Below are 13,837 nucleotides of genomic sequence, written 5' to 3'. Positions count from 1 at the left end.
TGCTACGTGTCTGCTGGGCACTCAGGCTGCATCTGTCTCCTCTGTCAAAGACAGATACTTGGTGAGATTGGCATGTCTCAGTGTGTCCTACGGAACATTAGTCGCAGGATGTGGTCCACTAGAGAGAATTCTATAGTCAAATGAACTTCAGAAATGCGAGTACAAATCCCACTCTGGAAGAGTCCCATCATCCAGTAGCTTATTAAATAAGTTCTGTAGAAAAGAACCTCGTTCAGGTGGCTTCCCCCACCCTCCCTGAGCTCATTTAGCCACAGGAGCTTCCTTCATCTGACATTCACTAAGGAACAGCATTAATTAATAAAGCACTGGGGTGATATCAGACCAGAAGATCTCTAAAACTGGGGCTTCCCAATTAAGAAGAGTAAAACTAGCTATCATTTCATGCGCCTCCAAGCGACGGGTTCTTGACGTACATTTTCTTATTTCATCATTATGATCTTCTCAACAACCTTATAAAGTAGATAGTAAAACACCTGCTTTTCAAATAAGGAACCCGAAGCTTAGCAAGACACAAGTGACTGAAAACCCTTGGGCGGTAAAAGATTCAGGATTCAAACTCAGGTCCAGCTGGCTCTTTCTAAGACATAACAACACACGATCGACATGCCCCCCACCGTGGTACTGCTGGCAGGCTCTGGGTGTCCTCGCAAGAGACTCTAGCTCAGCCTGGTCCCACTCTCACTAGAAGCATATCAGTTCATGTCCCTGAGCTGGATTTCCTGACCCCTGCGATGGAGGAACAAGAGTCCATGCCGACGAAAAACCTGAAGCTCAGAGAGCTCATCAATATTAGAATGTGATTTTGAATCCAGGTCCTTCTTCTGCTAAAAACCATCTTCTTTTCTCTATGCCACAATAAATTTAATAAAGTGTCTTCGTCTGTTTGGCTGCCATCACAAAATAGCATCATTTGGTGGCTTATAAACAACAGGCACTTATTTCTCCAGAGAGCCCTGGATGCTGGAAAGTCCAGGATCAATGTGCTGGCTCAGCTGGTATCCAACGAGAGTCTGCTTTCTGGTCTGTAGGTGGCCACCTTCTAGCCAGGATTGCCATCATCCATGACAGAGGAGGACTTCTACCTAGCTCTTTGGGGTCTTTTCTTTGAGTCGCAGGAGTCAAGCTTATCGGTTTGCAGTTTGCAACTCGATGAGAGAAAAAAATAGATATAGAGATCTAGAAGGTTTTTTCATAAGGGCGCTAATCCCGTTCACAAGGGCTCCACCCGTATGACCTGATCATCTCCCAAAGACTCCACGCCCCTCCAGACCCCGTCATATTGGGGATTAGTTCCAACGTGTGAATTCTGAGGGGAAAACATTCACTCTATGGCACAAAGCAAGCAAAACTGCTCCTGTTTTGTGTATTTGGGCCCCACGGCAATGCTTGTTCGGGTTGATGACCAGTCCTGGTCCTCCTAAACTTTTTCTTTCCTCTTGCCGTCTACCAGGTAAAACCCACTTAGGGACGTGCGTGTCTCCTTGCTTCACAGTTTTCATCACACCAAACCTTACATGTCACGTGACCTGATGATGCTGGCTCGTGTGTCTCATTTTCATTCACTTATTCACTCAGTGACTATTTATTCAGCACCTAGAATGTGCCAGACCCTCTCACACTGACATGGAAAGCCCTCACTCTCCTCACACCAGAATTCTAATTCCTCACCCTTCTCTCAATATCCACCTCCTTCCCTTGTGCATCTTCAGATAATAACTTCTCTCTCCTAGAAGGCTCTGAGCTCCTTTGGGCCTGGCTTCTTTAGATCTCTCTCTCTCTCCCTCGCTCTCTCTCTCTCTCTCCCCCCCCCCACACACACACATACACACACACATACAAATTATATGTATAACAAATTTTGAATAAATCAATGAGTGAATAAATGTCTATGTGCCTCCCAAAAAAACCAATAGATTCTGTGCAATTCTCTATGAGATTCTAGGTTACTAAGGTTAATTCACTTTTTAACTTAATCAGAAAGATTGTTTGTTCAGTAATTTTGTAATTAAAATAATGTATTCAATTACTTCACTACAAATAGAGCAGAAAAATTCTTATAAGACCCCACAAAATCTTATAGTCTACATAGGAACCCACAAAAACCTTAACATTCTCCCCCTCTCCCAGTTGCTCTGTTATCCCTGAGCGCTGTTACAAGGTTTTTTGAGGCTGTTTCATTGTGGAGGGTGGGAGTAGGCAGTTAACACAGAACTATAAAGCAGGGCCATGAATCTTTATTCCAAACACAGACATTGACAATAAAAAAACAATTTTTATAATATAAAAATTTGGGGTAATATTTGGTCAATATTCAGTTGGAAATGAAGGTAGGATACTGTTATATCGGAGCCAAAAGCATAGAATCACAAAACAACTCAGAGGGTTTTAACCCCCTAGCTTTGCACAGGGCAACAAAGTCAGCTTCCCTACTTGGAATGGGAAGTGATCCGTCCCAAGTCACCCAGCTGGCTAGCCACCGAGTCAGGATGGGAACACGTGTTTCTGATCCCCACAGCAAAGCTCTTTTAGGAAAATGAGATTTCATGCTATTGAAGGTTTAGGCTGAGAATCACAGTAAAGGTCCACTTTCTTAGGGTCTATGTGGGTGGAAAAAGTTTAAGAAGTTTCTCTGTCTTAAAGCAACTTCGTGTTTGTTTGAGTACAGCTATCACTAGGCTTATGTAATGAATATTTGTCAGGGCCGCCCACATGCTTTTGAGATATAAATGCTACTTCTTCCATTAAACTGTCAGCATCTATATAATTTTTAAAGTACAGCAGCGCAGAGCAGTATATATTTATCTAACAGCATCTTCACAATTATAGCACTGGGCTCCAGTTTTCAGACTGTTTTCTTGTGTAACAGGAAAGAGGGGGAAAACCAGCATTGGGGTTCAGAGCTGGATTTTAGGCCCAAATGGTTAACTACAGTGGATTTTTCTCCTCCTGAGTAAAATACCAGTTGACACAAAAAAATACATTTTTTTTTTTTTGTAAAAATCCTCATGTTGCAAGTCTACAATTAGAAAAAAAAATTGCACCGAAGTTTTGTCCGTTATTTTGACTGCAAACTATTTTTTTAATCCTTTTCCCATGTCACGTTGTTCTAGAACATTTCTAAGTAAAATGCAGACTAGCCAACAGGACACCTGCCGCTTCTTTGGGATTATGTGCAGCACTTTCTATTTGAAGCTGGTGTTTAAAAATGTCTTCCTAACAATATTTTATTTTTAAAGATAGTCAGGAGGAGGTGGAGAGGAAGGGAGAGAAGTGGTTAGGAGGAGACTTCCCAAGAAGACAAAAGAACAGTAAGTACAATAATGATGGCTTGCTGTTAAGAAAATGCAGGAAAGTTGTAATATATGGAAGGGGTATTTTGAACGCAGGAGGAAGAGCCAAACTTCACTTAGCAGAAGGCAGATCAGAACACAGGCTCCTCTGCGATGAGGGAAGGGGGTACGATTGGGTGAGAAATCCTAGTGATGCGATGCAGAGGAAGCTGGGTGCTGAGGGGTGTCAACAGCCCGTCGCGATGGACACCCTCCAACTCCTGCCTAACAGGTATGATTGATTCTACATCACACTCCATTTGTGAATAGAGCTTGAAAAAAAATGAGGACAGTTTGCTTGTGCAAACTGTCAAAATGATGAATGAAACAGGTGTGTGCACGTGGGGAGGGTGTGGGAAGATGGCTGACATAAAATACATTGGCTTCCATGTTGTAGTTTGCCCTGGTGGTACAGCCAGCTGTGTAGACAGAGCTGGGAGGAACCGCCAACTGGGAGAGTGGGTTCATTTCCTTAACTACATACGTAATCCTCAGACTATGATAAAATAGATTAGAGAAAAACCCAGGTAATCTAATTTCTTCATAAATTGTCTTCCTTCATCAGCTCAAGAATATACAACTGCGCTAATGGGTATTTATAGTGCGTCCCATGCAAAATGGCCTTTGGGTTCTTAACCTAATATAATAAACAGGTAATTCAAATAAAAAGACAGCCTGGGCCAGTGGGAACAAGACAAAGAGGCCAAGGAAGGCAAAAATCCATACTCTACTTAAATATACTAATGAAACAAAGGAAGCCCTGCTCTTTTTTCTAATGAATGAAAAATACATTTAATTGAATCTGTTTAGTTTGAGAAATTGTTCACTTTCGCTTTCCCTCACACTGGCAACTGTGGCTGCTCCTGGAATTGATCATGTCTCCTAATCACTTGGAGTGTTGTAATAACTGAACGGGAAGCAGGGCGCCACCTTTGCCTCTCCAGAGACACAATTCTTCTCGTCTTTCACCCGATCATCTCCAAAGGCTTCCTCCTCCCTCAGGCCTCGCCTTGTGGGGACTGCCGTGTGGGGAGGTGACCAGTATTAATATTTTTAATATCTTGGCTTATTAACCACACGCACCATACAAGACACACGTGTCCCTGTAAAAGAATCAAATAAAATACTCAAACAGTGAAGAATCTCCCTTCATGAGTCTTTCTGCCCCGACTCGCCACCACCGCCACTGTGCTCTCCAGGGGGCTCCCCAGTAAGAGCTGAGGGCACCCTGTCCTGCTCCTTTTCCATTCACTTGCATGAACATACTCGCCTATGCGTGTATGCAGGGTGTTATATTATTTTTACATAAATAATGATGGAGTAGGGAGTGTGTGTGTGTGCGCGCGCGCGCATGTGTGTGGAGAGAGGCCAGTGCCCTTTGTTTTGTTTTTGTCCTAACATGGCTTAGAGCACATTCAGTGTCAGAAGCTACTGCTTGACTTTGCTTTATGTTGTGCCTTCCGAGTATTCTGTAGCATAAACATCTCACCATTTATGTGACCATTCTATTATTAATGACATTTTGGTTGTTCGACAGTTATTATTAACTCTACTTAGAACAAACCAAGGCACAAACAAGGTCAGTGCTCGGTCACAGGGCAAACCAGCAGTCTAGCCATGAAATAGGTAACATTAAGGAGAACGGCACTAAGAAGCAGTCTTAAGAACTAAAAATGATTGGCAAAGTCTGGTTTCAGGCTTATAATGGTTAACCAGAAATATAATTTTATACTTATGTTTCTTTAAAATTGGACATGGAAGCCACATTAAGGAAGCATCTCAATAAGAAAAAATAGTTACTTCAAAATTTCTTATTGTGTTCATCCAGGATGACCTTGACCTTAACGGCAACAACAACAAGTAAAAACCACAACAATAAGAGCTACAAAGTGTTAAGGCAGTATTATGTTTTCTAAATATCAATCACAGTCTTTATCTTTTCAGAGAGGAAAGTTTTCTTTTTGGAAAATGGTCATGATCCCGTCAATGGAAAGTCTCCATTACCCTGTTAGTCTGAAGCTTCTGGTCAGTTCTGTTATTTCATGCAGTGTGATCGTCTTAGATAACTCAGGCTGCTATAGCAAAAAAACCATAGGCCGGCTGACTTAAAACAACAAACATTTATTTCTCACAGTGTTGGAGGTTGGAAGTCCAAGGCAAAGGCACCAGCATGTCTGTGTTCTGGTGAGAAATTGCTTCCTTGCTTACAGGTGGCCATCTGCTCATGTGCCCTCGCATGACAGAGAAAGTGCTTTGATCTGTTCCTCTTCTTAGAAGGGCACTAACCCCGCTATTGGAGGCTCCACTCTCATGACCTCATCTAAATTTAAACACTTCTCAAAGAGGTTAAATACCATCACACTGGATTTCAACATAAGAATTTGAGAAGGACACAAACATTCAGTCCATAACAATGGGGAACAAAGAGTGTGGCCCAGGAGGAGGCAAGGCCACATTGCAACTCCATTGTTGGTGGAGGTGCCAGACCACAGTCCGGGTCAACACTGGCACCCTATAAAAACCCTCCCATGTGGGTTCAGCACACATGGAGCCTGGGCTGAATTTTGCTGCTGAAGGACCTCTTCTTTGAGGACTATGTCTTTGACCAATGCTGAGGGTCTCAGACTGGTGCTAGAGTTAAAGTCTGGTGTCGCCTCCGCTCAGTGACCGCCACCTCCCTAATTCAGAAGTGACCAAGTAAGGCAATGATCCCCTTCGTCCTCTAAACTTGTGGCGTTTATTCTGTAACCTCTTCCAAATGACATTGAAAATGGCAGTTAATGTCTCTGAGCACATAATGCGCCTGTCACTGTACAAAATGCTTCCAAGAGCATATCCTTACATCTTCACAATAAGCTCAGAGGTTGTTATTCTGTGTTTGTTGTTTTGTTGTTGTTGTTGTTGTTGTTGTTGTTTTTGCCATTTTATGTATGTGGCCATCTAAGCTCAAGTTAAATGATCTTCCCCCAGTTACTTGGAGATAGTGAAGCCAGGAGTCTAAGACAGGTTATAGGATTCAAAAACGCACAATGTTTAATTACTGCGCCTTTGTGTACAATTTCCTCCTTTGAGGTGGGGAGGGATTCTGGGCTATAAATAAAGAAATAGATAAATAATTTCTGTCTCCATTCCATCCTTGAGAAATTGATTTGAGGTCTAAAGAAATCCAGATTGTATTTGCGAACGTGTCTACTGCCTGTGTCCATGGACGGCTGCCCAGGACATAGGAGAGGAACCTGTTGGGGGTGTTTGTGACCTCTAGTTAGTAGTCTTCCTTGCTACATTTTCTGAAATGGTTTATCAGAACAGCACAGGTTCCTTTTCTACTGGCCCCAGATGGCCTCGGCCGGGGCCACACACAGTGCTGCTGAGTCCTAAAGAGAAGCTGCGGGGGGTGTGGGGTGAGTGGAGCTCACAGAGAGCGCAGCACCGACGTGTCACTCCGACCCGGCCCTCTGGGACGGGACTCGGCTGCCTGCGGTCTGGTGGCCGATGCCTGGGAATGCTGCGACAGCGAAGGCCTGTGACAGGCCGCATGCGCACAGGACTCCCACCCCTATGACGCAGTCCCAGGGTGGTCTCCTGAAATATCCAGAGAGCCATTTTAGATTAAATTTATTGGGGTGACATTGGTTAATAAAATTATACAAGCCATAGCTGTACAATTCTAAAATCCATCATCGTGTACTGTATTGCGTGTTCCCCACCCCAAGTCAAGTCTTCTTCCATCGCCATTTATCCCTCGCTTAGCCTCTTGTACCTCCCCCCACCAACCCTTCTCTGGTAACCACCGTTCTGTGTGTGTCTATGAGTTCTTTTTTTTTTCTTGGATCAATCCCTTCGCCTTTTACACCCAGTCCCTCAACCCCCTCCTTTCTGACAGCCCTCAGTCTGTTCTCTGTGTCTATGAGTCTGTTTCTCTTTTGCTCGTTAGTTTATTTTGTTCATTAGATTCCACATGTAAGTGAAATCATATGGTGTTTGTCTTTCTCTGACTAGATTGTTTCACTTAATATAATATTCTCCAAGTTCATCCATGTTGTCACAAAGGGTTAGATTTTTTTTTTAAGTCTGAGTAGTATTCCATTGCATAAATGTACCATGGTTGTTTTTTTTTATCCACTCAACTTCTGATGGACACTTGGGCAGCATCCAAATCTTGGCTATTGTGAACAGCCGTAAATAGCACTGCGATGAACATAGATGTGCATATACTCTTTCTGATCAGTGTTTTGGGTTTCTTCAGATATATACCCAGAAGTGGAATTGCTGGGTCATAAGCCTGTTCCATTTTTAATTTCTTTAAGGTAACTCTGTGCTGCTTGCCACAGAGGGAGCCATTTTACATACATGTGTTGAATGCATCCTATTACAGAAATAACATCCTGTGCTGAAAGTTCACAACTTTCATCATTTTGCTGAGTGTGAGTTTCTGTTTCACAAAGCTTTTTAAAGTAACCTTATGTATTTTGGGCTTCTGATGTCAGCTACGGAACCCTGAAAACCATGTTTTACCTACGTAACTGATTTTAGGGTCTTTTTTTTTTTTTTTTTTTTTTTTTTTTGGAGACTGCGTAGGGGTCAGTGCTGGGAAGCACAGATCACGGACGTGTAGCTTATTGTTTGGGATGTTTGTTGTGCCATTGAACCAGGTCCTTCCTACTGGCCAAAAGGCAGGAAGGGAATGCTCTGTCCTTTCACAGCAAGTGTCTGTCACCATTAGAAAGATGAAGGAGAGTCAACATAAATATCCTTTTCCTCTGTTCGAAACCTCTCTCCTTCTTTGCGTGCCAAGCGAGCTTTTCTGAGCCTTTTCACTTTTCTACGTTGCCTCGTGCACCAAGGCCACCCGGTGTCACCTGTAATCAAGTACAGAGGGAAGGACACACACAGCCATCACAAGGAAGCAAAAGGTATAAAAGGCTTGGCAAACCCTAAAAATGCTGACCCATGGCTAGGCCACAAGAAAGCAAAGACGGGGATGGTTTCTGTTTGCAAGGAAGGCTAAGATGGGGCATTTTTCAAGTAAATGTGATTGGGACTGGATTGGAAATGGACAGGTTTCTTAAAGAACAAAAGTTTTGGTTTATTATTTCTATATGAATGCATTTTAAGCATGTTCCTTAAAGAGTGGAAATAATAGAACATAAGCCAGTGACATTTATTCTGTAGCAACTATCACCATCTACGCTCTTAGATAAAACAACCTACGGAGAGCAGGAGGAAGGGCAGGTGCATAGGCGAGAATGGCATGAAGTTCCATAGTTTTTCTACTTCCATGGGGAGCGAAGTGAGTTAAAGGGAGGGTGAAGGTTTGCAAAGAATGATTTAGGTCAGGCACTGCGCAAAGCGAGAGGAGGCGAGGTGGCAGTATTCATCAGCCGCACAGAGCATGAAGCCGGCCTCCGTTCTCCCATGCTTGCTCCCACATCCCCCTACACACACAGCCCAGTCTGTTCTCAACACAGCCAGGGTGACCCCTCCCTCCTCCACCTTCCTCACATCATGCCACTGCCCTGCTGGACTGTGGCACCTTGCAGTGCCCTCCTGTCTTGCCCCAGCCATCCGCCCTCCTGGCTCTTCCCCAAAAGGTCCCACTCCGGGTTCCCACTCAGGGCTCACTCCCTCCCTCCGTGTGCCCTCCACCTGCAGAGTTCCTCCGCTAACTGTTCCATTCCCTTGCTTCATCCACATCTTGGCTCAAAGGTCCCCTTTCCTTGACCATTTGACTTACTATTGCAGCCCTTCCCAGCCTGCCTTAGGTTTCCCCATTGCACTTAGCATTGGCTGACATATTCTGTATGCTATGTCTTCATTTACCATCCTTCTTCTCCCTCTAAAAGGCAAACTCCATGAGGACAGCGAATTTCTGTCTCTTTTGTTTGCTATTATAGTTCCAGAGCCAAAGCAGTATTGCCATAGGATAAACATTTAATGCATATTTGTCAGGGTAACATGTGAGTGGATGAACACAATCTCTGTACTTTCTCATGGGGGTTCATGGGGCGTTCCCTAAAGGAACCATTGGCTCTGTTTCAGAGCTGAGAAGAGGCAGCCACTCCTTTGGTGGGGGTTGGGGGGGCAGTTAACACACTTAGAGGTTACCCTTTGTCCCATAATTAACATTCAAAATACCCTTCCAAGTAGCAGCTGGCCAACAATATACGTAAGCTCTACTTCTTAAGAGAAAAAGGTCTTCTCATCTCTAGCTTCTGTTCTTCCTGATGGTTAATATTTTAAATTCCTCCCCAAACCTGGAAAGAAAAAGCAAGATGGTTAGTTTGGAAATACATTTGGTGATTTTTTTTTCCTCATGAATTTTATCTGTTAATTAATGCTCATCTATAACTTTAATTATATGATGGTGAGCTTGCGGGCAGGCTGGTGGAGGGGGAGGGGAGAACACTGACAATTGGACAAGACATTTCTTGGTGGAGCTCAAGACCAGCCCCCTGGTAGACCTTGCAACGCTGCAGAGATGGGTCTCTTTGGGGCGGGGTCGCAGGACACAGCAGGAGGTAAGAGTGTGAGAAAAATCAAGAGAATTAATAGATCTATCCCCAGCGGTTTCTTCTAGAGACAATTATCTAAAGTTCAAAGCACAAAAACTAAGCCTTTATTTTTAACAAACCCAAACTACTTCTTGTCATATGCCATTGCTAAACACAGAGTTTTATTTTGTTTTTAATGTTCCTAGATATACATTTATTACAGCAGTTGACACACAACCATAGCCACCACCCACCAGTTTTCTTGGACAATGACATGTCTGACTGGGGGGAAACTTTTGGCCTCTGCAGGTGGATTCTGAGATTTCCATAATCTCCACCCTCTGAGGGAGGACCGGGCTGGCGAAGCGGATTAGCCCACACCCTCCAGGGTGTCTGGAGAAGAGAGTTCCAATCCCAAGCTTAGGTCATAAGTAAAGATGAAGGGGCTGGTCTAACGTTTATCCCCCTCTGGGAGCAGTGAAAGGCACGGCTAGTAATGATTATTAACCTTGTTCAGAAGGAGCACAGCCAGGAATGTGGCAAATTGATCCTCATCCAGAGAAACTGGCAACAGCCAACGGGCTCCTGGCTCTGAATTCACTCTGGGCTTTTTCAAACGCAATGTGAATTTTTTCAAAAGAAATCACAGTGTGACTGTTCACTGGCAGATTGAAGCGTGTTATTTTACAAAAGTGCCCGTTTGGGCTCAAATAATTTAATGGAGATAAAGTAGCCTGCGATTATCAGCACATTGTGAAAAGAAGGGCAAATCCGTTCTCTCCTCTTCTCTTGACAGGTGTATTTCTATTGGATCTGCCGGGATTCCAAAGCTTTTGAGTGGTTTGCTGATCTCTTACTCTCGCTGGAAACACGCATGAGTGAGCAAGGGAAAACTCACCTTCTGAGTTATCATATCTTTCTTACTGGCTGGGACGAAAACCAGGTATTGATAAGACTGAGAGCAAGCAATATTATCTAAGCCATCTAATAACAGAACAAAGGGAAGAGAAACAATTTCAATAATGAGCTATACAGTTTTCTGATAGCATGAAATAATTATTTTATGTTCTTAAAAAGGAAAGGAGAATAAAATAAAACCAGATTAAAAAGAGTGATTCAAATCATAGCAATGAAAGAACCTGTAATTAACGTGCTAAGGAATAGAAAAGAAGATTGGGAGGAAAGGGTGATCAGTGGGAGACAATCCTAAATTTGGAAATGCAAAAAAAATTATGAAAACTTATGTCACTGAAAATGGCATTTGTCATTTTAGTGACATCAAGTGACTTCTATTGATTGGCTCTATTGTCATGCCGAGCTCCTAATTGGTTCAAATTCTATACTTTGAGCTGTTCAGAGTTAAACAGAAAAAATTCCCTGGTGTTTATATTCAACAACTCGTATTTTAAAGTGTGTGAGCTTCTACAGAAAATAATCATTATGAATACATGATTTATCTAGAGATGTTTTATTTTCTTGAGGCATTCTTAGAAATTGTGTGCATGTGTGTTTATTCACCAAAGATCAAGATAATATTCTGCTGTGGCAGGTGTTCTGCCTCATTTATATTAGAAATATCAAGGTTGAATTTAGCAAAAATAATGTATAACAAAATGTTGCACTATGGTAGTATGTCAATGTTGAGAATATTGAATGATAACGATTAAATTTTAAACCATTTTTAACTCCTCAAACATGAAAACTATCAGCAACATGATTACTAGGTTATGAAGTGTACGCTCGAATCGGCACTTCTGTAGTAACGCCTATTGATATTTACCTTAAGGAACATGTGTGGGAGCCAAGATTTGCATCCATCACTAAATTCACAAGTGAATGCTTTCCTGTCAGCTAGTGAGTTTCTCTCTCTGTCCCTTCCAAAAGTGTGCTATAGCATATACCTTTTTTTTCTGAATATAAGTAAATTAAATTAATGTTATTAAATTCTTGCCATGACATGTTGGAAATACTTTAGATGCTCAAATTCCAGGAATAAAATAATTGATGTGATCTGTTGGTAAGAAATCAAGAGGCTGTTTTAGAAATAGCCAATTGTTAAACTGAATTCGGCAACCTCAAAGTGGCAGAATGACAAGCACAGAAGGAACAGATGGAAAAGGTATTGCAAAGGGCAAATCAACAGGGTTTGGAGATTAATTGAGCCTTGGGCTGAGAAATAATGGAATAAATATAGTTCCAAAAGCTGGAACATCAGTGATTGGCAGCTCTATGGTAGCACTACTATAAGTTGGAAAGGCCTTTTTTCTTATTAAATAATGCCCAGACTTCAAGTACTAGTAAGTACTGACCTGAAGACAGCCCCTTGTTCTAGTCTACTCTCATCATTTTCCTCGGGCGCTGAAGCCACCAAACAATGCATGTTCTTCATTCGGTCATGCAACTTCACATCTTCCCTTATATTGTCCCCTCTCCTTGAAATGCCCCTCCCCACTGTGTCCTGCATGGAAACACTCTTCAGAGACCAGTCCCCTTTAAAGCCTCCCCCAATTCTCTGTCAGAATTACTCAGGGCTCCACCACAGCGATGTGCTTGCTTCTGCAGAGCACTTGGTTTCTGTCGCCAGTACAGAGGACGGTGGTCTGACTCTTAGTGATACACGTGGGCCGCCCTCCCTGTCAGGGACCAGTTCCTCCCAGAGCAGGGACCGTCTCTCTTTCTTCCTCATACCTTCTACTCGCATGCCCTGCCTGCTCAGAGGAACCACACAGTAACTGAAGTCACAACTTATTTGGGTCGATTCATTTTTAGCTATAATAATAATTTGAAGGAACAGAAAGAATTCATAAAAATGTCTTTGCAAGTTTGAGATGCAGGGCTCTATTCAGGCAGGAAGATGAGGGAAGAAAGTCGATTCATCTTTGTAGGCCATGCTAGCTAGGACGATGAAAATGTTAGCTCTTTGGGGTGTCACGGTCCAAAGAGGTGCAGAGAGCTGAGACTAGGCATTTGAGATAGGACAATATAATAGGAAAACAAAACCTAAGGTTTCTTTCTTCCTGGAGTCCAAAAAAAAAAAACGCACTGAGAACTAGAAGACATAGGATTTTGTAATGCAAATAGAATCAAGAAGAAGCAACGTTCAGCCACGTGGTGAAGAAGCCAAGGAGAGGAAGCCTGAGTTGGTCATTAGACCTGGCATGTAGTCCCAAGTAAAGTGATGCTGTCTTCTTTGCCCACAGCAGAAGCCAGCTTATGACAGGGCACCCACCAATCCTGCCGTTAAGCAATAGGGCAGTGGGGGTGCAGGTGCACAACGGCCCCTCTGACCTGGAGGCTAATGCGACTCTGACTCAGGTTCCAGTTCTGATAACAAGGCTTCTGCCCGTTTCTGAAGCTCAGTCCTCACCCACCACCTCAGCTCTTCCTGCTGGACTCATGTCTTGACCTTCATGCTTCGCTCTCTGTCCTGATACACCTGCCCTCTTCTCACCAGTTTTCTCTCTCCTGGAGTCCTATCCCCAACCTCAATCCCAAGAGCTTCCTGGGGTCAGGCCTGGCCTGATGGCAGCTTCCTGCAGCCTGGGCTTCGGTGATCCCACCGTGGTCCGCCATCATTGACGGGGCCTGTTAGGGCACAGCCGGTATTTTCTGCTCTATCTCCCTATCCCTGGCTGCTTTCTAGACTGATAAGAAGCCCACTCGGGGAAGTCAGGAGCGCTGCAGAAACCGGGGTAAGATGTAGGCCTTCCAGGGTCATTAGCCAAACTGGTCAGGAGCAGGGAAAGCTGAGAAGTGAGCAATCAGAACACTGAAGGGCGAAGCACGTGCGTTCCAGAGCTGCAGGGGGGTATAAGGGAGGAACCCGGGGGACAAATCCCAGGCAGTTAAAGCAGGGTCGCTATCAACATTCAACAACAACAAAGTTACCACCAGGCACTGTTAGGCCCAGGCTCTCATTCACGGAGCACTAGTTCCCCAGTGCCTGGGTACATTCATGTCATTTGAAGGCAAACGGTTGGGCACAGACCTCCAGCC

General features: G+C 43.6%; 1 protein-coding gene across 1 annotated transcript in view; it reads left to right on the top strand.

Annotated features, from left to right (window-relative positions):
* NOX3 (NADPH oxidase 3) overlaps positions 1 to 13,837 on the top strand; it is a gene marked incomplete at its 5' end in the record, with an annotated part of 58,380 nt that overhangs the window by 33,886 nt on the left and 10,657 nt on the right. The window contains 1 exon segment of the mRNA XM_054568657.1: positions 10,638 to 10,784. Within this exon segment, the coding sequence (XP_054424632.1) occupies positions 10,638 to 10,784 (147 nt within the window).

This window comes from Pteronotus mesoamericanus, unplaced genomic scaffold (genome assembly GCF_021234165.1).
Source record: "Pteronotus mesoamericanus isolate MK-2021 breed Mesoamerican mustached bat unplaced genomic scaffold, CSHL_Meso_final contig_20, whole genome shotgun sequence".
Lineage (NCBI taxonomy): Eukaryota > Metazoa > Chordata > Mammalia > Chiroptera > Mormoopidae > Pteronotus > Pteronotus mesoamericanus.
The sequence above is the reverse complement of the archived record's forward strand: the minus strand, read 5'-3'. Positions and strand labels throughout refer to the sequence as shown.